The 27474-nt window shown below is 35.4% G+C and overlaps 1 protein-coding gene and 1 pseudogene across 1 annotated transcript; one reads left to right on the top strand and one right to left on the bottom strand.

The window, feature by feature from the left end:
* On the top strand, nt 1-27180 carry LOC112396663 (peroxisomal multifunctional enzyme type 2-like; the record flags this gene model as incomplete). The annotated part of the gene is made up of 7 exons (XM_024740443.1): nt 1-70; nt 772-878; nt 2376-2462; nt 7448-7534; nt 8535-8673; nt 17731-17858; nt 26478-27180. Coding segments are annotated over 7 exons (708 nt in total), but the record flags the coding sequence as incomplete, so codon positions are not given.
* LOC112396649 (60S ribosomal protein L21-like) lies at nt 2698-3162 on the bottom strand (annotated as a pseudogene).
* Nucleotides 27181-27474: the final 294 nt, after the last annotated feature.

A 27474-nucleotide genomic window follows, 5' to 3' on the forward strand; every position in this document is an offset into this window, starting at 1 on the left:
GCTGCTTTGTACCGCCTCAGTGGAGACTGGAATCCCTTACACATTGATCCTGACTTTGCTAACTTAGCAGGTGAGTTGCTAATAATGTGAGCCAATGAAAATATTAGCTCAGTTATCTAAATAATACTTAAAGATGTCGCTACTTATGACTGGAAGTTTAAGTAACATTTAAAAAATAGCCCTCTCCTAATATGTTTATGCAAAGGACATGGAAAGGTGGGAAGTAGTGTTCAGAAATTGGTGTACATGAAATTCAGATTATGGTGGAAGGTAGCTCCTGCTAGTGCAAGGTCTAGGATAGGACCATGGGGATGGGTGTCTGAGTTATCATGAAGGTCGAGGCCGTTGGAGGGGAGAGCAAAGAACTGAAAGGTTGAAGAAGGATCATCTACATACATGGATATTGAAATCACTGTGGATGATTTCATGGTTACAACCAAAGCTAAACAAAATAATTATTTGTGTCCCCAGATCTCTGACATTCCTTTCTTTTTTTTTTCTTTTTTTGTTTATTTCATAATTTTTCTCCCAGGAAGTATTATTTATAAAATATTTTCCATGTTTCTTAACACATTATTGACCGGAGACGTATTAACGCCATAGGCGTTAGTTTCTGCAAAAATCCCCCCAGTCAATAATGTGTTAAAATAGATGGTATGATTCAGGCTAATGCAGTTTAAAAATGTATTTTTCAAGTCCTGAATGAACTGTTCTTGGTTTTTAAACATGAAATGTGCCTTTATCTAACTAAATTCTCTCTCTCATTTTTAGGTTTTGACAAGCCCATATTACATGGATTATGTACATTTGGATTTTCTGCCAGGCATGTTTTACAGCAGTTTGCAGATAATGACGTGTCGAGATTCAAAGCAATTAAGGTGTGTGTAAATTATTAATAATTTAACTACTTGTTCCTTTTTAGTTTTAGAGGAGTCTTAGTGACTTCACTTAAAAATAGGTACTATACTGAAGTTATTATTTTTGTTATTTCATTGACTTGGCAATCAGCAAGTTTTCTTTTTGTAGCTATAAATGCCTCTATTATACATGCATCATGAAGGATTTTATATACAGTTATACTTTTAACAGATTAATTTGATTGTTTTATAAATAGTTAGGGACATACATATAGCAGCATATATGCCTTAACAAAAACTCGAGATTTACCTTTAAAAATTTATTTATTCATTTTTTTACTGTTTTATAATTTGCCTTAACTTAATTGAAAATGTTAAGTGGCTGCATTTGAACTCTAATAAACATGCACCTATATCAGTATGTTGGCTGCATATTGATTTTAGTTTTGCACTTTTTTTTTTGTGGTCACTTTATTTATTTTTGGCTGCATTGGGTCTTCCTTGCTGTGTGCGGGCTTTCTCTAGTTGCGGTGAGCAGGGGCTACTCTTCGTTGCAGTGCATGGTCTTCTCATTGCGGTGGCTTCTCTTGCTACGGAGCACAGGCTCTAGGTGTGCGGGCTTCAGTAGTTATAGCACGTGGGCTCAATAGTTGTGGCTCGCGGGTTCTAGAGCACAGGCTCGGTAGTTGTGGCGCACGGGCTTAGTTGCTCTGCGGCATGTGGGATCTTCCTGGACCAGGGCTTGGACCCGTGTCCCCTGCATTGGCAGGCGGATTATTAACCACTGTACCACCAGGGAAGCCCTAGTTTTGCACTTTTAAGTTGGCTTCAAGTTTTCATCCATTATAAATTACAAAGAAAACTGACTCTGCACAATTTTGCATAAATCGAAAGACATATACTTAAAAAAAAAAAGAAACAAAACTTTAAGGCAGTGTCAAATAGCTCCAAAAGCTTTTATCAGTTTGTGATCCATGCAGCAGTGGAAATTTATTTTCTGATGTCTTGCCTTTGATAACACTGATTATTGTCATTATTATAACTATTTTATAGTTATTATTATAATTATTTTAAAAATCAGCCAATAATATGTATACAGAGCAAATAAAATAGTATAGAAAATTAGGAAATAAAAAGTGTAATTATTCTGTCCTATACAACAACCCCACATCTTATTCCTCAGACTTAATTAGTGCCACTTTTAACTGCTTCTGTTAAGTTGTTCTGGTGGTTACCTATATAACTCTACTTAATATGATTTTTCTTCTGTGTTTTGATTTGTCAAGATTAAACTATTTATTGGTTCTATACTTTGAAAGACAAAGAATTAACTTTTACTAACTATATCCTTTCTCTACTAATTGTATCATGTTACTATTTTTATGAATTTAAGTATAGTCCAGTCTCTGTTTCTTCCTTTTATGCTCTCCAACCTCCTCCTCAAATTCCACCCCCCCTGCAAAGTGGAAAAGTTTCATATTAAAACATTTTTAACCCTAAAACACATTTCTTTTAAAGGTTCGTTTTGCAAAACCAGTATATCCAGGACAAACTCTACAAACTGAGATGTGGAAGGAAGGAAGTAGAATCCATTTCCAAACCAAGGTATGAATAATGTAGTTAGAGGTACATTGTTTTGTTACCCTCTTCACTGTATCCTATAATTCTGTTCCATCCTAGCATACTTTTGGTTATTACTATGGATATGATATAAAACTTAGAAAGTTTTTAAAAAAAAATCAGTGGTAACTTTTAATTGAAAATAAGATGCCTCTGTACCTTGCTTTTTATTTTCTGTTTTTTTTTTTACAGTCCAGGTTTTTTATTTTCTTTACCCACATCATGTCATGAATTCATAGGGAATGGGCTCCAGCAGTTCAGACTCTTTTCCATTGGTTCTCATGAAGTGTGCTTCCCTGGGTGGAGCAGGCTGGTGCTTCAGCTGAACCCAAGTACCTTTCTCTTTGACTTCCTTCTTTTTCTGATCATTTTCCTTCACTAGTTTCAGGAAGCTATCTTGGCTCTTAGAGTGCTTAACATGCTCAATACGCACATTAATTCTCTTGGCAAGAATCTTGCCCTTAACTTGTTTGTTTACAATGATGCCAACAGCATGCTGGGTAACATTGTAGACTCTCCCAGTTTTGCCATGGTAACATTTGTGGGGCATTCCTTTTTGAACAGTGCCCGTTCCCTTGATATCTATAATACCACCTTGTAGATTCGCATGTATGTGGCCAAAGGAGCAGCTCCATGTTTTCTAAATGTAGCGGGTGCCCCTCCTCTTTCCCTTTGTGTTGGTCATTTTGGTGAATTACCGGAAGATGGCTGTTCTGGCCGAAAAGAAGCTATTTTCTATTCTCAGCTAAATTGGTGCCTGTCCTACATAGCATTTCTGAAAACCCAACCAACCATATCTTTTTGGCTCAACCCCTCATTCAAGTTGTTGTCAGAATATAATCTTCAGAAAATTAAAGGCATGACTCTCAGACAGATATAAAATGAAAATGTGATGAAAATTTATTTAATTCCTTAACGAGGGAGCTAGCAAGATGATAAAACTGGTTCAGAGGAGAACTAGAACAACAGGGTTTATGTGGTCCAACAGGGAAAGCATTCTAAAATAATTTTGCCGAGTTAGAGACAAAACTAGTCAATTGTCCTATAAAACAGTAAAACCATATCTGTTATGGTTATATTTCCTACTGGACAGAAATCGGGTGCATTTTGATCACACAAAAACCCACAAATTAACATCTTAGGTCACAGAGTCTGGGCTTAATTAATAGTAACAAGACAGTATATCTCCCTATAGAGTTAAATAATTTTGGGGTGAGGCTGTTAGCAGTGCTCAGGTAAAATACTAAAAGGATGTGCAATCAGCCTTTTATAAGTTTTTTACAGATTATTTTTGTTAATACAATTGACCAGGGTGATACTTTTTGGCCTGATCATTTGTACTACATTGATGGTTTGTGTCGAGCAGTTTAAGTACCACCACCAACAATAATAACAGTTTATATTCCATTGTATATATGTGGCACATCTTCTTTATCCATTCATCTGTCGGTGGACACTTAGGTTGCTTCCATGTCCTGGCTATTCTAAATAGTGCTGCAGTGAACATTGTGGTACATGACTCTTTTTGAATTATGGTTTTCTCAGGGTATATGCTCAGTAGTGGGATCGCTGGGTTGTATGGTAGTTCTGTTTTTAGTTTGTTAAGGAACCTCCATACTGTTCTCCATAGTGGCTGTACCAATTCACATTCCCACCAGCAGTGCAAGAGGGTTCCCTTTTCTCCACACCCTCTCCAGCATTTATTGTTTTTGGATTTTTTGATGATAGCCATTCTGACCAGTGTGAGTGGATACCTCATTGTAGTTTTGATTTGCATCTCTCTAATAATTAGTGATGTTGAGCATCCTTTCATGTGTTTGTTGGAAATTTGTATATCTTCTTTGGAGAAATGTCTATTTAGGTCTTCTGCCCATTTTTGGATTGGGTTGTTTGTTTTTTTGGTATTGAGCTGCATGAGCTGCCTGTGTATTTTGGAGATTAATCCTTTGTCAGTTGCTTCGTTTGCAAATATTTTCTCCCATTCTGAGGGTTGTCTTTTCATCTTGTTTATGGTTTCCTTTGCTGTGCAAAAGCTTTTAAGTTTCATTAGGTCCCATTTGTTTATTTTTGTTTTTATTTCCATTTCTCAAAAAGGACCTTGCTGTGATTTATGTCGTAGAGTGTTCTGCCTATGTTTTCCTCTTAAGAGTTTTATAGTGTCTGGCCTTACCTTTAGGTCTTTAATCCATTTTGAGTTTATTTTTGTGTATGATGTTAGGGAGTGTTCTAATTTCATTCTTTTACATGTAGCTGTCCAGTTTTCCCAGCACCACTTACTGAAGAGGCTATCACTTCAGTGATATCACTTCAGCTATCACTTCAGGCTATCGCTTTATCAAAGATAAGGTGACCATATGTGTGTGGGCTTGTCTCTGGGCTTTCTATCCTGTTCCATTGATCTATATTTCTGTTTTTGTGCCAGTACCATACTGTCTTGATTACTGTAGCTTTGTAGTATAGTCTGAAGTCAGGGAGCCTGATTCCTCCAGCTCCGTTTTTCTTTCTCAAGATTGCTTTGGCTATTCGGGGTCTTTTGTGTTTCCATACAAATTGTGAAATTTTTTGTTCTAGTTCTGTGAAAAATGCCATTGGTAGTTTGATAGGGATTGCACTGAATCTGTAGATTGCTTTGGGTAGTATAGTCATTTTCACAATATTGATTCTTCCAATCCAAGAACATGTTATATCTCTCCATCTGTTTATATCATCTTTAATTTCTTTCATCAGTCTCCTATAGATTTCTGCATACAGGTCTTTTGTCTCCTTAGGCAGGTTTATTCCTAGGTATTTTATTCTTTTTGATGCAGTGGTAAATGGGAGTGTTTCCTTAATTTCTCTTTCAGATTTTTCATCATTCGTGTGTAGGGATGCAAGAGATTTCTGTGCATTAATTTTGTATCCTGCTATTTTACGAAATCCATTGATTAGCTCTGGTAGTTTTCTGGTAGCATCTTTTCTGTGTATAGTATCATGTCATCTGCAAACAGTGACAGTTTTACTTCTTTTTTTCCAATTTGTATTCTTTTTATTTCTTTTTCTTCTCTGATTGCTGTGGCTAAAACTTCCAAAACTATGTTGAATAATAGTGGTGAGAGTGGGCAACCTTGTCTTGTTCCTGATCTTAGTGGAAATGGTTTCAGTTTTTCACCATTGAGAATGATGTTGGCTGTGGGTTTGTCATATATGGCCTTTATTATGTTGAGGTAAGTTCCCTCTATGCCTTGTTTCTGGAGAGCTTTTTTCATAAATGGGTGTTGAATTTTGTCGAAAGCTTTTTCTGCATCTATTTAGATGATCATATGGTTTTTCTCCTTCAATTTGTTAATATGGTTTATCACATTGATTTGTGTATATTGAAAAATCCTTGCATTACTGGGATAAACCCCACTTGATCATGGTGTATTATCCTTTTAATGTGCTGTTGGGTTCTGTTTGCTAGTTTTTTGTTGAGGATTTTTGCATCTGTGTTCATCAGTGATATTGGCCTGTAGTTTTCTTTCTTTGTGACATCTTTGTCTGGTTTTGGTATCAGGGTGATGGTGGCCTCATTGAATGAGTTTGGGAATGTCCCTACCTCTGCTATATTTTGGAAGAGTTTGTGAAGGATAGGTATTAGCTCTTCTCTAAATGTTTGATAGAATTTGCCTGTGAATCCATCTGGTCCTGGACTTTTGTTTGTTGGAAGATTTTTAGTCACAGTTTCAATTTCAGTGCTTGTGAATGGTCTGTTTATATTTTCTATTTCTTCCTGGTTCAGTCTTAGGAGGTTGTGCTTTTCTAAGAATTTGTCCATTTCTTCCAGGTTGTCCATTTTATTGGCATAGAGTTGCTTGTAGTAATCTCTCATGATCCTTTGTATTTCTGCAGTGTCAGTTGTTACTTCTCCTTTTTTATTTCTAATTCTATTGATTTGAGTCTTCTCCCTTTTTCTCTTGATGAGTCTGGCCTAGTGGTTTATCAATTTTGTTTCTCTTGTCAAAGAACCGGCTTTTAGTTTTATTGATCTTTGCTATTGTTTCCTTCATTTCTTTTTCATTTATTTATGATCTGATCTTTATGATGTCTTTCTTTCTGCTAACTTGGGGTTTTTTTGTTCTTCTTTTTCTAAGTGCTTTAGGTATAATGTTAGGCTGTTTATATGAGATCTTTCTTGTTCCTTGAGGTAGGATTGTTTGAAAGATCTTTTTTTCTGAAGTATAATGGGGAGTAGTCAAGGGAGAATGATCTTCCTGATTGTTAAAAGTCAGTTTTAATAAATGCTGCCTTAAGTTTTAGACATTGTCCTATACATTTGTAGCAATACCATACTTTTATGAAAGAATACCACTGGAATAATTTTAGTTGATGTATTAGGAATTAGAATTAGAGTTCCTTTAATATTTTATAAAAAGGCTATTTAAGTATTACTTTATACTGTGTACACTTCCTTTTTGAAATAAGAGCTAGAATTATTTCTTTGAAAAGAGTGTGGTCTGTTCCTACCCAATTTTATTCTATGTTAACCGAACAAGTACACTTTACGTACCCCTACCTCATGTGGATTTTGTGCCATGCCTTTTACTATTTATAAGAATTAAGCAATTCTCACCCTGGCTCCCCATTAAACATACTTATATTGAAAAAAAAAAAAAAATCCCACAAATACCAATGCTCAGGGTCCACCTCAGACCATTTAAATTGGAATATTTGGAGATGGGACCTGATCATAAATATTTTTTAAAAGGGCTCCAGTTGATTCTGCAGTTAGGGTTAATTAACACTTGTATTAAATCAGTAAGCTTTCATGTTTATTTCTCTTGATATTTAATTTATGAACTGTTTATTTAATTTGGATTATTTTCTTTTTCATATGAAGAAAAATGTAAATTTCTTTTAAAAGACTTTATACTGTTTCACAATGAAATTGTATTTTCTTTGGAATCATCGGAGTGAACTGGTTGTTTTTTTTTTTCCTCTTGTACCTTTATAAGATCCAAGGAACTGGAGACATCGTCATTTCAAATGCATATGTGGATCTTGTGCCAACAGCTGATGTTTTAGCTAAGACACCATCTGAGGTGGGTTATAACCACTGACATCCAAGTCATACCCTGATGTATGAATTTCAATTAAGATCACTTTAAGAATATTCAGTCTACTTTAGTAAATTAAGAGCTATGAAAGATTCTTAACTCTTGAACTGGAGAACATTAGTTTAAAACTGCTTGGAGAAAAAGGAGTATTTTGACAACTTACGAATTTTATAAAAAACTTTTTTGTGGGGATACTAGGGTATCTTTCAAGAGAATATAAGTAATTTTCTAGTTTTAGAGTAAGTAAATCAGTTGTTTAGTGAGAAATCTTAAACAGTATTTGGGAGAAAAATATATTAAAAATTTAAATATCCTGTACCTTTTTCTTGATTTAAAGATTTGTATAATGCTTTGAATGCAGATATAAAAACAGTAGCATGTATTATTTATTAAAACATTTGTGTTATTCTGTATTAACATGCTGAGACTTTTAATAAAAATATATTTTCTGTCTCCAAAATATTCTTTGTAATGTCGAGGTTTTCAAACCCATGATCTTTGTCTTTCATTCGCCGTATTATCATATAACTGAATGAAAATTAAAATCTCTTTAAAGAGAATCTAAGATCAAAAACTTAAGAAATTTTAGAGCTAGACAGAAATTCAGGCTTCGTGTAATCTAGTCCTATTTTACAAACAGAGAAATGAGACCACAGTAGTTGACTGATTTATGCAGTATCTTCCTGCTGAAGTTAATTAGGATATAAGTTATCCAGTTAGTTCCTAGTCTACTTGTAAAATATTATTTCTGAATTTTGATAAAAGTAAAATCCTTTTATTAAGAGGAGTGACGTTCTGGATGACATAAATTAATATAAGGAAAGGTGTGAAAGAAACCTAGTGAGAAAAAACTAGTTTCCCTTATTTATGTGCAGGTTTTTCAAAAAAAATCACGTTGTTGCACTTTTATTTTGTAATAGTTTTATCCCCTTGAGTCATTTTTACAGAACTTCTAAAATTAAATTAACTTTTCTCTTTTTGCTAGGGTAGAGAGCTTCAGAGTACCCTTGTGTTTGAGGAAATAGGTCGCCGCCTTCAGCATATGGGGGGAGAGGTGGTGAAGAAAGTAAATGCTGTGTTTGAGTGGCATATCACTAAAGGTGAAAATACTGCAGCTAAGTGGAGTAAGTCATGTCCCTGGCTCTATAATATTTTAAGATAACTCTTAGTCAATAAAGATAAAGTATCCTTGTTATAACTAAAGCCCATCTCTTTGAAGGTAGGTAAATCTTAACTTTCTTTGGTAAGTTGTTTTTTTATGGGAAATAACGGGTTCCATGGCACCCAAAGCCATGCATGTTTTTTAGAGATGAAGGGAATCAATTAAAATGAAAATATCTGTTTTAAAGATTTCATTGTAACACCTGAAATTAGTACTTTAAACAGTCACCTTAGCCGTATGCTTCTTTAACTAATCTTCAAATTCCTCTTAAATGTGAAGAAAGTACATCAGGTTAAATGAAATATTTTAAAGTTTTGAGTAATTCTCATTATATTTTAACAGCTTTAAAAATATTTTCTTCATTCCCTCCAAATTAACATTTTGGATTATCACCTTAACTATCAGTATATAATCATAATTATTTTCTTCGTCTATACAGATGGCAATCAAAGGTACTAATTTTATCTAATCTAGGGAAGTTATCTACTAGAGTGCCATGTTAGCAACCTGGCAAGACATCCAATATAAGCCAAGTTGCTGCAGAGAGAAAGCAGTCACATTTCCATTCACTTCTGTGGAGCTCCAAAAGGACTCTGGTACCATTTTAAGAAGAAAGAGAAGATAAAAAGGGAAAGGGGTAAAAAAAATTCTACCATGTCTTTTTTATCTGTTGTGTAACTACATTCTTAATCATGGCACAAACTTTTCTGTGCTGTGGTCTCTTAAAAGATTGCAGTGTCCAGTTTTAATTTAATTCTTAAAGTGAAATGGGGGAAGGTAAGATGAAATTACTAAAGATGAGTAAAAAAAATTTTCTAGATCAGAGAATTTTCTTCTTTTTCTGTCTGCATAATAAAAGCACTAGCACTTTTGTGGGCTCACTTTGCTAATCAACCAGATCTGTTAGCAAGTTTTTAAGTATCCAGTGTCTATATGTCTTGACAGAAAAATATGTGGCTTTATCAGATTTCACTGTGCTGTTTCTATATAGGTTAAGGGAAGTGAGTATATATCCATTCTCTTTCTTCAGCATCAGTCAATTATAGATTGCGAGGCCACTGCTTCTAACAATGAGAGTGTCTTTGTTCAGTTTGCTATAACAAATATACTATAGACTGGGTAGGTTCAACAACAGAAATTTATTTTCTCATAGTGTGGAGGCTGGAAGGTACAGTGTGAGGGTGTCAACATGTTTGGGCTCTAGTGAGAACCCTCTTTCTGGTTTGCAGATGGCCGCCTCCTTACTGTTTCCCCACAAGGCAGAGAGAAAGATCATCTCTCTCATGTCTGTTCTTCTAAGGACACTAACCCCATTATGGAGGCTCTACTCTCATGATCTCACCTAAACCTAATTACCTCCCAAAGGCCCCATTTCCAAATACCATCATTATTTGGAGATTAGGGCTTCAACGTATGGATTTTGGAGAAACAAACATTTATTCCATAGCTGAGCGCTATTCATATTTTGAATCATGAAGCATGCTATTAATGAACGCTGACCATCATTTCTTTACCTTTATATTATAAAGTGTTCTAGCCTTACTTTGACTGGTAGAATATTCTTTCTTTATAGAGTATTCTAACCTTAGGTTTATGTTATGGAGTATTCCGATCTCTAGAGTTGTTGGAGAAAAATGGTGTATCAGTGAATGTTCACTGAAACTTCTTGATTTCTCGTGTTTTTTTGTCTTGAGGTCCCAAGGGACAGGATCCTTTCATTTGTAGTCAAGCAGCTGTGGTCCCTTGAATCTGTCTACTAATGTGGTACAGGGAGTATCCAGTATAGTTTTTAGCTCATGGATTTTCCCCATCCTTCATAACTGTGAAGTACAATGGGATCCTGTGTAGTTAAGGTTGGCCAAGCGTCCCTGGAATGCTGAGGGACTCCTGGAAGTGACCTGTGATTGTTTTACACTCCAGGACCATGTTAACTTTCAGGCCCATCTCAAACCTGGTTGTAATCCTTCTCTGGGGACTGTAGGCTAGTGTATGAGATGTAGTATACTATGGTGGTACCTGAAAGCAAGGATTGTAGGCTGTGCTTCTCAAGTCCCACAACTGATGGTATGAACCATCTTCATTCATTATTTGTATACCACATATCATGCAGATAATCTGTCTATACAGACTTTTTTTTAAAGGAAAAAATCTTTAGGTTTGTGATTTTACTTGCACAGTAGAAACTACTGTTTTGTAGATTCTCATTATTTTTATTCTGAGATTACTATTTTAGAGTGCCTAAGTACCTTGTAAATCAGACTTTTTTATTTCTCATTACAATTAAAGATCACTGTAAATGCTCACTGAGACCAAAAAAATTAAAATGTATCTCTAAATCAACTAAAACTTTTTGAGACCATCTTCTATTACATATTCCTAGGAAACATTTTGAAGTTTTGTTCAATTGATTTTGGTTTAATGTAAGTTTCTTTTTAACATAACAATTGCTATTCCTTTTAGGGAGTATATTTTCATTATATAAAATTTGGTATATAAAAGTATAGAGCAGAAAATAATGATGTATAATCCCACTACCTACAGTTAACAGTTTGATGTTTGTCCTTCTGGAGGACATTTGTGCTTATAGGAGGTTAATTCAGAAGGGGGTAAAGGAAGCCAAAACATGTAATATGTATTTAATTACCCAAAGTTCAAAGTATCCATTTTTTTTCCTAAAAAACTTCATAGATTAACAGTGATATGTAGGTATCATCACTTTCTTTCTATTTTCTGTCCTTCCTTCTTTCTATCTATTCATGATGGAATTCAACGTTTTCCCCTATAGATGAAACTATATTAGAAGTTGAGTTATAAATATAAAACACAGGATTTTTGAGGATACTGGTGAAGGAAAGGAATGCGATCTATAAGAGAAAAAACGTGATGGAATTATGTGTCTCACAGTAGGCAGAAAAGAACTCTGTAGAGATTTGTAAAGTATACAAGTGATTCACTCTGGCAAATAGCGTAATTTCCTTCAATATAGTGTCAATAACCAACTAAGATTTTCTCCTTATCTTAGTATCACTTTCCTTGTAGAAAGTATTAGAAAATGTGCTTACATTTAATAATTACCTTTAATTAACGTAGGCAAAAGGTTTTTTCTTGTATTTTCACCAGAAAAATGGGAATATTAGAAACCTGTTAATAACTACTTGTAATTGATGCTTGTGGCTTTTGTTTGTTTTATCATCTCTTCTTCAGGTCCAAATTTATCAAAGCTAACAATCAAATTGGATCTTGAAGCTTTCTCTGAAAGGGTTCATCATTATCTTTGGTTATCTGCCTGTCTTTTATTTGAGCTGATTCTCAGCTGTGTAACTTTTTTCAATTCTGGTTGTTTTCTCACCATCTTTGTGTCACTGAGCTAAATCAGAGTAGCTGGCAGCAGTAGAAAGTATCTAGGTGTTTGGCTTATTTTAGAAGATGATTCCATGTTGGTATCCCTCTTTTGCATCTTGGTGCTTAATGACATAAAATAGATGATTGAATGCTCTGACTTAGGGAATACCTAATTTTTTTTTTACAAGCAGTTTTAAAAATGTTTTGCTGAACAGTTAATCACCAAATTCTTGGTATTTTAAATTGCTGTTAGTTGTCCCAGTCATGTTTGCATTATGGCAGATCCAAACCTGTTTACAGAGAGCAGGCTCAGCTCCTTAGTTCACCTATGGAACTGGAGTTACACAAGTGATAGGCCTTGAACAAGTCTAGGAACCAAGGGGTTTGGGCTCAGTGGCCTGGAAGATGCATGTCAAACCCAAAGATCCTGGACCATGCCCATCTTCCCTGCTCCTTCCCCCATCTTGCCATCCAAACAACACCAGCAATGAATCTCTGGGCAGAATGTGTGTCTGTGTCAGGATTGTTAAAAACCAAATTAGTGTGAGTCTAGAGAGAATGGGGAGAGTTCTGGTGTCAGTGTTGGTTTTGGCTGTGGAGGAGGAGGAGTCTTAGCTGTGTCTTTCGAGGTTAGGCCTCTCTGAGGCCTGTCATGCTTGATCATCTAGGAGCAGGAGGGCTGCCTGGGCGAGGACCCTTCCTCTTCTCTGGGGAACAAGAGTGTGTAATGGAGAGATGTAGCCCCTTGACATGCATAAGAAACCAGAGGGTGGGCCTCAGTGAGGTGCTTTTGGGAAGGAAGCCCAGATCTTGGAATGCTCACTTGCACCTTCTTATCCATACTGATGTGCAAAATATTAATGAAATAAAAAAGAATCAGAAAGAGAGACATTGTAGACTTCTTCAGCTGTTTTGGGAGCTGAAATCAGAATATTGTAGCAAGGTCGTCCTGTTGAGTAAAATCTATAACACTATCTATTATTTATTATAAAATAAAATTTTTTTATTGAGGTATAGTTGATGTACAATATTGTATAAATTTCAGGTTTACCACATAGCGATTCACAACTTTTAAAGGTTATATTTCATTTATAGTTATTATAAAATATATTTCCTGTGTTGTACAATGTATACAATAGATATATAGCTTATCTGTTTATGTATTTATTTATTTATTTAATACATGACATCCCTAGGTTAGTTTGTTTACTGGATCTATACTTTTCTTTTTAATTGACATACAGTTAATTTACAGTGTTTTCTTTGTGGTGTACAGCAAAGTGATCCAGTTATATATATATATATATATATATATATATATTCTATATATATATATATATATACACACACACATATACATATGTATATACACATATATATATTCTTTTTCATTATAGCTTATTACAAGATACAGAATACCGTTCCCTGTGTGAAAGAGTAGGGCTTGTTGTTTACCTATTTTATATCTATATGTTTGTATCTGGTAATCCCAAGCTCCTAATTTATCCCCTCCCCTCTTCCTCGTTTGGTAACTGTAAGTTTGTTTTCTGTCTGTGAGTCTGTTTTTGTTTTGTAAATAAGTTCATATTTTGGATTCCACATATAAATGATATAATATGATATTTGTCTTTCTCTGTTTGACTTACTTCACTTAGTATGATATTCTCTAGGTCCATCTATGTTGCTGCAAATGGCATTATTTCATTCTTATGGCTGAGTAGTAGTCTATTGTGTGTGTGTGTGTGTGTGTATGTGTGTGTGTGTGTGGATGTGTGTATATACACACACCACATCTTCTTTATCCATTCATCTGTTGATGGACATTTAGGTTGCTTCCATGTCTTGGCTGTTGTAAATAGTGCTACTATGAATATTGGGGTTCATGTATCTTTTCCAGTTAGAATTTTTTCCGGAATTATGCCCAGGAGTGGGATTGCTGGATCATATGGTAACTCTATTTTTGGTGTTTTAAGGAGCCTCCATACTGTTCTCCATAGTGGCTGCACCATTTTACATTCCCACCAACAGTATAGAAGGGTTCCTTTTTCTCCACACCCTCTCTCCAGCATTTATTATTTGTAGACTTTTTGATGATTGCCATTCTGACTGGTGTGAGGTGATACCTCACTGTAGTTTTGATTTGCATTTCTCTAATAATTAGCAGTGTTGAGCAACTTTTCATGTGCTTAATGGCCATCTGTATGTCTTCTTTGGAGAAATGTCTATTTGGGTCTTATGCCCATTTTTTTGAATTTTTTTTTTTTTTGATATTGAATTGTATGAGCTGTTTGTATATTTTGGAAATTAAGCCTGTCTATCGCATTGTTTGTAAATATTTCCTCCCAGTGTGGAGGTTATCTTTTCATTTTGTTTATGGTTTTCTTTGCTGTACAAAAGCTTATAAGTTTGATTAGGTTCCATTTATTTATTTTTCCTTTTGTTTCTTTTGCCTTGGGAAACTGACCTAAGAAAACATTGGTACAATTTATGTCAGAGAATGTTTTGCCTATGCTCTCTTCTAAGAGTTTTCTGGTCATGTCTTATACTTAAGTCTTTAAGCCATTTTGAGTTGATTTTTGTGTATGGTGTGAGGGTGTGTTCTAACTTCATTAATTTACATGCAGCTGTCCAGCTTTCCCAACACCACTTGCTGAAGAGACTATCTTTTCTCCATTGTATATTTTTGCCTCCTTTGTCAAAGATTAATTGACCATAGATGTGTGGGTTTATTTCTGGGCTCTCTTCTGTTCCACTGATCTGTATATCTGTTTTTGTACCAGTACCATGCCATTTTGATTACTGTTGCTTTATAGTATTGTCTGAAGTCTGGGAGGGTTATGCCTCCTGCTTTGTTATTTTTCCTCAGGATTGCTTTGGCAATTCTGGGTCTTTTATGGTTCCATATAAATTTTAGAATTATTTGTTCTAGTTCTGTGAAAAATGTCATGGGTAATTTGATAGGGATTGTGTTAAGTCTGTAAATTGCTTTGGGTAGTATGGCCATTTTAACAATATTAATTCTTCCAATCCAAGAGCATGGGATATCTTTCCATTTCTTTAAATCATCTTCCATTTCCTTTATCAGTGTTTTACAGTTCTCAGCATATGAGCCTTTCACCTCCTTGGTCAGGTTTATTCCTAAGTTTTTTATTTTTTTGATACGATTTTAAAAAGGATTGTTTTTTTTTTTACTTTCCCTTTCTGATATTTCATTGTTAGTGTAAAGAAATGCAACTGTATGTTAATCTTGTATCCTGCTACCTTGCTGAATTTGTTTATCAGTTCTAGTAGTTTTTGTGTGGAATTTTTAGGGTTTTCTGTATCATGTAGTATATCATGTAGTATCATGTCATCTGCATACAGTGACAGTTTTACCTCTTTCCTTCTAATGTGGATACCTTTTATTTCTTTTTCTTGTCTGAATGCTGAATAGACTTCCAGTACTATGTTGCATAGGAGTGGTCATCCTTGTCTTGTTCCAGATTTTAGCAGGAAGGCGTTCAGCTTTTCACCATTGAATATTATGTTGGCTGTGGGTTTGTCATAAATAGCTTTTATTAAGTTGAGGTATGTTCCTTGTACACCCACTTTGGTAAGAGTGTTGTAATTTGTAAGGTATATATTCTAAAACCTTCAAAGGTCTCTAAGTCCAAATATATGTTCTCATTTAACACCTTTCTCTCCCCCATTAAATTCTGTAAAGTATAACTGAAAATTTTTGGACTTTTTCAGTGCATTAATGATTATATAAATACTGAGCTAAAATAATTCATAAAGCTTTTAAAATACATTCTGACACAAAAAGAAAATACATATAGCTTGTTTCTTCATTTCAATTAGGTTACCCATGACCTGACAGGTATCTGTAAACCTAAGGTGATGGTGGTGGATGATGATCCTCCCACAGGAGCCATTTGTAACCATGACTTGAGTCACTGTGGAATGGGGAGTTTCACTCCTTTACCCCAAATTTCTGTATTCTTCCTAAGAACTTCCCCCTTTTAGCCCTCTTCTCTTTTACCAGCACTAGGTTATTAGCTTTCCACAGAAAAAATGTTTTATTGCTTCATAAGAGTCATGGCTGTGAAGCAGCACGTAAAACCAAGTGAGTGAGAGGGCAGGTAGACAGCCCTTCATTAGAAGGGCCTTCATTAGCTAACAGACTTATTCCACACTGAAGTATTAAGATGCGTGAGTCCAGTTTTATTCCTGAGCAAGACTAGTACATACAGTGGTCCTTACACTTACTTGTGAAGGATTAAAATCATGTCTGTTGAATGCCAGAGGTTTGCTTTTCTTTAGTCTTTCCTTTCTGCCCTCTGACCCCCGCCCGTTATTCTCTCCCTGCTCCCTCCCTGCCTGCCTTCCTCCCTCTCTTTTTCTACCTTTCTTTTTAACTATACAAATAATACATAAAAACACATTTGTAATATGTGTGCACCAATAAGAACAGAGCCTTTGTTCTTCATGCCTTACTTTTAGTACCTTGTACATTGTCTGACACCCATAGAAGAAACTTAACAGTGAAGTGAGTGAATGAAGCATAAAAAGCAAAAAGGTCTTCTTCTCACTCTTACTCCTTCCTAGGTAACCGTCATAGTCATGTTATTATTTTTTAGTTTAGTTGGCAAGATTCTCTGCTTTGGACAATGGGAGTGACTTAATTTTCTCTTTGGAGTAGGGCTTGGCTAAGCAGAATGCATGGTTTTGCTTACGTGTGTGTAGCTTTTCCTTGGTCCTAAATTGGGAGTTTCCTGACACTCTTAGGGAGAGTGATGCAATCATAGCTTCTTCGCAGTAGCAGAGAAAGCACATTCAAGAGGCTGAAGCTGGATGAGTGGAATTACCTTCCTGGATGACTGGTCTCAGTCATATATGAGACAATTAAAACTTTCTAAAATGTAACTTTAACATAAAGCTCTGTTAGAGAGCAATGAAGGCAAATCTAATAGTTTTTCCAGTTACCCAGCCTGTTTCTGGGAGACTTAATCCTTCTGTCAAAAACATTTAAGGGAAAAGATCTTAATTTTAACGTTTCTTCACAATTAGGGCAATAAACATTTTATAAATAAATTATAGCAAACTAATTAGAATACTTTTTAAAATTTAATTTGACTGTCGTTTAATTCATATGACAGAACCTTTGATGAATTCAGGTTTTTGAAAGGTAATTAGAGTGTGCGTTCCCTTCCCCCACCCCAACCAATATGCAGTTGTTTTAAAATTCAGTTTTCTTCCTTTGTTGACTACAGAGTCTTTATTTGAATCTAAAGGCCTTAACCATATAACTTCCAACCACTTAACTTCCTTATATTATTCTACATTGATTCACATTTCAGACATATCTGTTGTGTAAACTTCTTCAATAAAGAAAGACTATTATTGATTTGACTATTTTGAAGATCATATTCTTTATAAAGAGGACATCTCAAAAAATCAAGGATTTAAAATTTTTTTCTAAGTGATAGGTAATATATAATGTATTGGGTTGGCCAAGAAGTTTGTTCGGGTCTTCCATATCTTACAGAAAAACCCAAACGAGTTTTTGGCCAACCCAATAGAATAAGTACCACAGTAACTTGGAAACTATAAAAATGTCTGCATTTATTTGGTTTATTTTATTCTCATATTGTGAAGAAAAAAATGACAGACATTTGTTTCTTCCTATTTTTCCCAGCTATTGACCTAAAAAATGGTTCTGGAAAAGTGTATCAAGGCCCTGCAAAAGATTCTGCTGATGTAACCATCACGCTTTCAGATGAAGATTTCATGGAAGTAGTCTTGGGCAAGCTTGATCCTCAGAAGGTAAAGTTCTTAAAATGTTCATTTATTTGTCATTATTGCTTCCTATTTGACAATTGCAGTTTTTTGGCTGACTCCAAAATTCTGACTTACAAGACATATCTTGCAACTCTGAGGAAAGACAGAGTTGATAGCAGTATTCAGATTGACAGCTCATATATTTTTCTAATGGAGTTTTTCAACTGATTTTTAAAATTAAATTTTTAGATGGAATTCTTTAGCAGATAAACAATGTAAAACCCACATCTAGACCTTTTAATATATTGTTAGTTCAGAGTTGAAAAACCATATGATATTTCATAAAATTAGACATTCTTTCCTGATATATAAAATTAACAACTTGTCTTAATCGTCATTGAAAACTGAAAATAGAAGGATGGAACATAATAGCCAGTGTCTTACTGAAGGTAAAACATTTAGAGACATTTCAGTGGAAAATCATGATTGAAACAAGAGTGCCTTTGCTGGCCATTATGAGGTAATATTGTTCTGAAACCTATGGCTAGTCCACAAACACACAAAATTAGATGTAGCAATTTGAATGGAGTAGAAAACATGAATGATTATGTAGCTAGAAATCCCACGAGAATCAACTGATTGATTCTTAGACCAGAAGAGTTCAAACAAGTGGTTGAATGCACAATAATTATTTAAAAATAGCTTTCACATAGCAGCAAAACCAACTAGAGGGTATAATTTTAAAAATTTGTTTGTAATCACTACCCAAACTACAAAGTACCAACGACTACCCTAACAAGAAAAAGCACAGGGCTTATTTGCAGAAAACTGCAATTTTACAAGGAACAGAGCAATTTGAATAAGGGAGAAAATGTTCAATTTTCCTGGATAAAAAGACTAATTTTAAAAGAATTGTAAAGTAGTATAGTGGTTAAAAATACGTTCTTTGGCATCAGATAAATCTAAGTTTGAATCTTAGCTCTGCCACCTACTCTCTAAGCCTTAATTTTCTCATTGTAAAATGAATTGTGATAATCCCATAGGATTGTTATGATAACTAAATCCAATAATATACATGAAGAGCTTAGAATAATGCATGGTGCTGAGTGAGCCCTCAGTTAATTCCTTCCCAGGAATTTATTTCGTACCTCGTTTTATTCAGGTGCTAGATGTGGCTGAACAAGACAGTGCCCCTTCTGGGTAGAGCTTAGTTCTAGAGGGAAATGGAAAAGAAGTATAATTTCAGGTATGAAGAAAAATAAGTCAGAGTAATGGGTTATCGCAGTGGTTGGCAAACTTTTTCTGTACAGGGTCCCCTAGTAAATATATTCTAAGCTTTGCAGGTCAGATGGTCTCTGTTGCACCTACTCAGTTCTGCCATTGTAGAGTTAAAGTAGCCATGGATAATATGTAAACAAATGGATGTGGCTGAGTTCCAGTAAAACTTAGTTTACAAAAACAGGCAGCAGACTTGTTTTGGCCCCTAGGCTGTAGTTTGCCAACCCCTGGATTAGAGTGTAACAGGATAGAGGAACTATTTTAGATCGGATTGTCCAAAAATGCTTGACAGAGACCTGAACAAAGTGAGAGAAGGAGCCATAAGGCTAAAGAAACAACTAGCACCAAGGCTGGAGGCACCGGTAGCTCAGCTCATTGGATACTATAACTGTGAGAAGGCCAGTGGGGAGACAGGCAGGAGGCGATCAGGGAGAGGTAGGCATGGCATAGATCACACAGGACCTTGTAGATGTTGGCAAGACAGTTTAGATCTTGTGTGATAGGAAGTATTGAGCTGTGGAGTGACATCTGATTTTTAAAGGTCATTGTGGCTGCTGAGTGGCTAATTAAGAGTTCTTTTTTAAGATATATTTGAGGTGCTTATACATAAAGATTAAATGTAGGATTTACAGAAACATTTATATAATTGCTAGGAATATCAGACCTTTTGGGGGGGAATGGATTATTCAGTGAATGGTACTGGGCAGTTGCATAGGAAATGGTAGTGCTTTATGTCATTCCATATACCTTAGTCAGTACCATATAGGATGGAATTAAATGTAAAAAAATTAAAGCAGAAGCAAAACTTGATGAAAACCTAGGTGTTTATTATTCTTGGTGACAGTCCTTAGAGAAGTTCTAATTTAATATTAGGGGTTTTCTAAACTCATTTTGCTCAATTACGTCCTGCCTCACCTCAGTGCTATCTGTCATCACTATTCTTCAGTTATCAAAGACCTTATATCCCAGTGTACAGTCTCTCTCTCTCTGTCTCTCTCTCTCTGCATCAACTCTTGTCAACCTTGATGGCTTCCTTCAGGATTTGTAAAAGTGACTTCTCTAACAGATGACTCTTAGTTTATTGATATTATTTCTAATTTTACTCCATTCTACATCAGCTTTTGTCTTTATTGGGAGCATAATATGTACAACTTCCAGTATCTGTTACAGAACATCACCATTTTCCAATGCCGTCACCTACAGTTTCATTAACTTGTTTTGTTATTCCTGCTACTGCTGTTGAGCTTCACAGAGACCTCCGGTTTGTTGACAACACCACTTTCTATCCATCAGCTCCCTTCTGTCTTCTCTTCTTGTTCAGCTTAGATTCCATGGTCCATCGGAGTGTCTCCCTTGAAAATACCCTCATCTCCCTTGTACCTCTCTCATCTTATTTGCCTGGAAAACTCCACTCTATTTTAACCCTACTCTCTGCCATCTTTGCATCTGTACCTGAATAGATGAAGACGCCAGGAGAAAAGCCATACAACTAGACAAATTGGCTTCCCTTTAAAATTTTGATTAGAAGTCTCAAATAGTCTCTACACACTGTCTAGCAATCTTACTGTGATTTTCCACTAAGCCTCCATTCCTGTTGTCTGAGATGAGTATTTCATACCTGTCTTCTCAAAACTCCCCCATGCCTACCTCTCTTTCATTTTCAGCTGATGATCTTTCTCATGTTCTTTGGGAGAAAAAAAAGACTTTCAAATGAAAATATTCACTTTCCCATCACCAGATCTATTTTGTCAGCATCTGCACCTGTCTTCTTTTCTTCCTATACATTACACTGAAGGAAGTCTCCCTCTTCCTGTCAAAGACTTCTTCACTTCTCATCCAGGTATCTACTCAAAGTCATTGCTTCTTCTCCTTTCCACTTTTTTCTGCATCATTCTCTCCTATTCTACTACATAATTGTCCTACAGCATAGAGGCAAGCTAACATCTTGATTTTAAAGCAAACACTCTGTCTTGATATCAGATCCCCATCCAGCATACCATATCATTTCTCTGTTCCTTTTCACAAAAGAATTGTCTAAACCAGCACTGTTGAATTGACATAGAATGTGAGCCACATAAGTAATTAAAAATTTTCTAGTAGCCACATTAAAAAAAAGGTTACGAATAAACTCAAAATGGCTTAAAGACTTGAACATAAGATGTGACACCATAAGACTCCTAGAAGAGATCATGGGCAAAACATTCTCGGACATAAATTGTTCCAATGTTTTCTTAGGTCAGTCTCCCAAGACAATAGAAATAAAAACAAAAATAAACAAATGGGGCCTAATCAAACTTACAAGCTTTTGCACAGCAAAGGAAACCATAAACAAAACGAAAAGACAACCTACAGAATGGGAGAAAATATTTGCAAATGGTGCAAATGACAAGGACTTAATTTCCAAAATATGCAAACAGCTCATACAACTCAACAACAAAAAAACAAACAACCCAATGGAAAAATGGGCAGAGACCTAAATAGACAGTTCTTCAAAGAAGAAATACAGATGTCCAACAGGCACATGAAAAGGTGCTCTACATTGCTAACTCTTAGAGAAATGTAAATCAAAACTACAGTGAGGTATCACCTCACCCTGGTCAGAATGGTCATCATTAAAAAGTCTATAAATAACAAATGCTGGAGAGGGTGTGGAGAAAATAGAACCCTCCTACACTGTTGGTGGGAATGTAAGTTGGTGCAGCCACTGTGGAAAACAGTATGGAAGTTCCTTATAAAACTAAAAATAGAATTACCATATGATCCAGCAATCATGCTCCTGGGCATATATCCCAACAAAACTATAATTCAGAAAGATTCATGCACCCTTATGTTCATAGCAGCACCATTTACAATAGCCAAGACATGGAAACAACCTAAATGTCCATTGACGAATGGATAAAGAAGATGTGGTGTATACAATGCAATACTACTCAGCTATAAAAAAGAATGAAATAATGCATTTGCAGCAACATGGATGCAACTAGAGATTATCATACTAAGTGAAGTAAGTCAGAAAGAGAAAGAAAATACCATATGATGTCACTTAAATGTGGAATCTAAAATATGACACAAATGAACCTACCCATGAAATAGAAACAGAATCATGGACATAGAGAACAGACTGGTGGTTGCCAAGTGGGAGGGGGTTGGGGGAGGGATGGAGTGGGAGGTTGGGGTGAGCAGATGTAAGCTATTATATATAGAATGTATAAACAACAAGGTCCTACTATGTAGCACAGAGAACTGTATTCAATATCCTATGATAAACCATAATGGAAAAGAATATATAAAAAAAAAGAATGTATATATATGTATAACTGAATCACTTTGCTGTACAGCAGAAATTAACATAACACAGTAAATCAACTATACTTAAAAAAAAATCAAAATAAATTAAAACTTGAAACAGGTAAAATTAATTTTAATATATTTTATTTAACCTAATACATTCAAATATTTTAACATGTAATCAATATTAAATATTAATGGGATATTTTATATCCTTCTTTAAAAAAAATCTTTAAAATCCAGTGTGTATTTTATACTTACAATACATCCTAGCCAGGGCTAATCATATTTCAAGTACTCAATAGCTGCATGGGCTAGTGGCTACTTTAGTGGGCAGCAAAAGTTTAAAAATTCTGTCTTGACTGCTCTTCTGCCTTCTCTTATCTGACTTCCACATCTGTTACTCCACTGATAATGTTTTTGTGAAGTTCTTTTGATAACCTATATTGCTAAATCCAGTAAATATTTCTCTATCTACATCTTTCTCAGGCTTTCAGTAACATTCAACTCAGTTAACCACCAACTTCTTGAAATAATCTTATCCCTTGGCTTTCATGATACCTTATTCTCCTGTTTTGCTTTCTCCACCTTTGGCTCTTCCTAATCACCTTTGGTGTTGTCCTCTTTTACCCCCAACTGTTGAGTTTTGGTGTTTCTCAGGGCTCATTTCAGGGCTCTTCTCTAACTAACACTCTTCTTAAATGAGTCCATCCATCCTGTGGTATTTAGAGTCATCTACATGCTGACAACTTGCAGATTTAAATGTCTCACTCAGCATCTTCTCTGAGTTCCATAGTGGTATAACCAGCTCTTCACTTGTGTCTCTGATGGCACATCTTACTATGTCCAACTTTGAACTTGTGATTGAGCTTTTTTCCCCCATTCTTTTTGTTTTCAGGAAATGGCACCATGATCTATCTACCCAAATTAGTATGCTCAGTAATGTAAGAATTGTCTTGGCTTCCTTCTTCACCGCTATCCTTTCTGTCCTTAATCCTGCTTGTTCTTTCTCCAGAACGCATCTTGAGTTCATTTTCTTCTCTTCATCACTAGGGTTATCATCCTGATCCAAGCCTCCATCATCTCTCACCTGGCTTCCTGACTGGTCTTAGTGCTTTTAGTCTTGCTTTTCCACCAATCTGTTCTCCATACAGGAGCTGGAGTAATCTTTTAAAACTGTGAATCAGATTATAGGTCATTCCACCTGATAAAAACCTCCAAGATTTACTTTTGCACTTGGATAAAATCCAAGCTACATGTTATTATATTGTATGTGAAGTTTCCCTTGCTTATCTTCCCAGCTTCATCCTGCACTGCTTGCCTCATCACTTACAATGCTAATTCAATTTACGTTGCCTCTCCTCTTAGTTCCTTCCCATCAATGTTTACCCCTTCAATGTCTATTTATTTGCCTTTTCTGGAATTTCTATTCCCATCTTTTTGCATGGCTGGCTTTTGTTTCATCCAAAGTAGTTCCCTCCTATTATATTATCTAAGTAGCCTCCTTCATAGCATTTATAACAGGCTTTAATTACTTGTTTACATTTTACTTTTTGACTCTCCTACTGTAATGTTAGCTCCATGAGAACAGGGAGAGATGTCTCTTTCCTAGCATAGAATATTGCCTAGTGTAATGTAGATGCTCAATTAATACTTGAGTAGATTAAAGCAAGGATATAAGGAACATAAGGAACATAAGCTCAATAGCAGTAGTTTAGGCTACGTAGAAATTAAAAACTTCTGCATGTCAGACTCCATAAGATATGCCATAAACCTGGGGAAAAATAAAATGATGATACATAGTATATTGGTGTTAATAACCTATAAAAATTCTGGACAACACAAAGACCTCAATATAAAGAATGGGCAAATGACATGAACCAGTAATTAATGAAAGAAATAGGTATGACTAACATACATGAGAAAAACTATTAATTTTTCCCAGTATCTAAAACATGCAAATTAAAGCATGTCATTTTTGCCTCAGATTTTCAAAGATTAAGAAAGCAGTATTATTAAGGTTGGGATAAGGGGATTCACACGTAGCTAGAAGGAATATTAATTTAACAGTCTTTCTGGAAAGCACTATGGCAGAGTTTCACTGACTTTCTTCCTTTATGGCCACTTACTGCCTCAGCACTTTTTGCGTGGCACTCCTAGGCCAAAAGAAATACCTAATGGTTCAGTTCATTAAGTAGTTAGATCCAAACAAGGGTAGTTTTCATGTTGTGTTTGACCAATGTCACTGTGTTTCCTTCAAAAATTTAAAATATTCTGTAGTGTCTGTTGGAGTTTGGTGTAGTGCCCCAGTGCACTGAGGTGCACGGTTTGGAAACTGTGGTGATATGGAAGCATGGTCAAGAAACTTATTTAAGAAACGCCATGATTTAGTAATTCTTCTTCTAGGAATCCTAAGAAAACAGATAGGAACAAAGATTTATGTACAAAATTCTTCCACTCAAATAACAACCATCAAATATTGGTATATTTACTTCAAGGAATTTGTTTTGTTTTGCTGTACGCGGGCCTCTCACTGTTTTGGCCTCTCCCGTTGCGGAGCATAGGTTCCGGATGCACAGGCTCAGCAGCCATAGCTCACGGGCCCTGCTGCTCCGCGGCATGTGGGATCCTCCCAGACCAGGGCACGAACCCGTGTCCCCTGCATCGGCAGGCAGACTCTCAACCACTACGCCACCAGGGAAGCCCGGAAGTTGGTGTTTTTATTTTAGGTTGTAAGTCCCTCTCAGACTGTATCACCTGGCAAGCCCGTCTAAGAACTGACTCTGCAGGAGTCGCAGACCATCATTTCTGTAACTGTACAGTGAAAGCTGTCTTAGTTTTAAAATTCCAGTCTCTAGTTTGAATGCTTAGCACTTGAACCTGATTGAATGAAATTCTCCTGCAGTATTTTTGGGATAAAAAGTTTGAGCAGTTTTTGCTTTTCCTGCAGTTGGTAAGGATTCACTTCTGAAATTAAGTTGTTGCTAGTTAATAAGCAGGAGATATTATTAAGCAGAGAACACCCGTGTTTAGTCCTGGCCCACTTTTTGTTGGCTCTGTGGCCTTGAGTAGGTTTTTAAGCTTTTGAATTTCTCTTTTGCTGATATGCCCACTTCAGGTTGATGGCTGTGCTTCTCAAGTGATATTTTATTTGTGAGGCTGCTTTGTAATGTTACATGTACATGGATATTACTATTTTTTCAATCTAGCTAAAAATCTAGAGACTTCTTTTTTACTTCATATTCCGTATGTTATTTTCTCAGTAAGCTATATTGTGTTTTATCATTTTAATCTTACTGATAGGGAACTTGACACCGGGGGGAGAACTTGCACAAGTTTCTATTGTCAGGTCAGAAAAAAAGTGGTACAGGAGCTCTTAATGTTTTGACATTATAGTCTTTTGCTTGGTAATAATGAGCTTAATAGCTCCTTCCACATGTCGAATGCTAGGCTAAGCACTTTTCACACTGTTTCATTTAACTCATACAACAAAGCTGCTATTTAGGTGCTGTTGTCATGCCCTTTATAGATAAGGAGGCCAGAGCTCAGAGAGGTTAAGTAATTTGTCCAAGCTCACCTTGCATTTAGTGGCAGAGCCTAGATTTTAACCCAGGCATTCTGATGCTACAGCCCAGGATCTATTCACTACTTTGTTACACTATCTTATTTTGCCATTATATGGCCTTCTGTTTCATGAAGATATAATAAATATTTAAATCTACTTTTGGAAGTTCTGAACTCAGTGTTTTTATTGTTAGTAATACAGTAAAGCCTTTTATTCATATGGTCTTAAATTCACATTTAAGAATATAGGCTAAAGCCAGAAGCATAGGTTGAAGCAGAATTCCCAGATCTGTCAATTCAGATAAATTATTCTATGGTTTTCTAAAATACACAAGGAGTCTTTATTTTTTCTTAGATATCTAAAAATACGGGTGTTATCTATAATCATTGAACTATCATTGCTAGATAAAAGTTGCCTTTGTTGTCCAGAGTTATTAACTCAATTGTATTCAGTCTAAGCAATGATCTTTTTAAAAAAGAAATACAATGTGACATGGTAAAGGTTGGTTCTGTCTTTCCCTCTCTCCTTTCTAGGCATTCTTTAGTGGCAGACTGAAGGCCAGAGGGAACATCCTGTTGAGCCAGAAGCTTCAGATGATTCTTAAAGAATATGCCAAGCTCTGAAGGACATATTATGTTATTAATTACAATAGAAAAATTAAATGCTCTCTTCAACTAAATATGCAAAAGTGATTCAGCAAAAATGGTCAAAATTAAGTTACAGGGGAAATTGCTTAACCTTTTCAGATTACAGATCACTTTTCAGATGTTCATTTTCTACTAATTTTTCATGTTATTACTTTTACAAGGAACTGTAAGCTGGTACATGATTATCCTTCTGTTCTTAGACCTATGTCTTCATAATAAAAAACTTTCACTCAAGTCCAGTCTCTTCAGAATTGTGATGGCATTTATAAGTTGTAAGGAAAATGAAATGAGTAGAGGCCACTTTGATGCCTTTTACAGTTTGTTTTGTTATTTTCTCTTCTCTTTATTGATATCCCAATTTTAACATGAATTTTCATATATTTATTCATTTTCATACTTTGCTATGATAGTGTTCTGCTTTAAGGCAAGATAAAGGTCTTTGTGTTTTCAAATAGTTTTCTTTCTTCTCCCTTCCCGTTGGCTGGAAATTCTTTACTTTCATATGATGCTTGGAAATCTACCAAATATATAACTTTCTTTTTTTCTTTTTTTCAAAATTTAACTGTAGTTGAGTTACAATATTATGTTAGTTTCAGGCATACAGCTTCAGATTCTTTTCCCTTACAGGTTATTACAAGATATTGAATATAGTTCCCTGTGCTATACAGTAAATCCTTGTTGTTTATCTGTTTCATATATAGTGATATGTATATGTTAACCCTGTGCTCCTAATTTGTCCCTCTCTCTCTCCTTTCCCCTTTGGTAACCATAAGTTTATTTTCTATGTCTGTGAGTCTGTTTCTGTTTTATAAATAAGTTGATTTGTATTATTTTTTTAGATTCTGCATATAAGTGATATTATATAATATTGTCTTTCTCTGTC

This window comes from Neophocaena asiaeorientalis, unplaced genomic scaffold (assembly GCF_003031525.2).
Source record: "Neophocaena asiaeorientalis asiaeorientalis breed wild unplaced genomic scaffold, Neophocaena_asiaeorientalis_V1.1 scaffold922, whole genome shotgun sequence".
Taxonomy (NCBI): domain Eukaryota; kingdom Metazoa; phylum Chordata; class Mammalia; order Artiodactyla; family Phocoenidae; genus Neophocaena; species Neophocaena asiaeorientalis.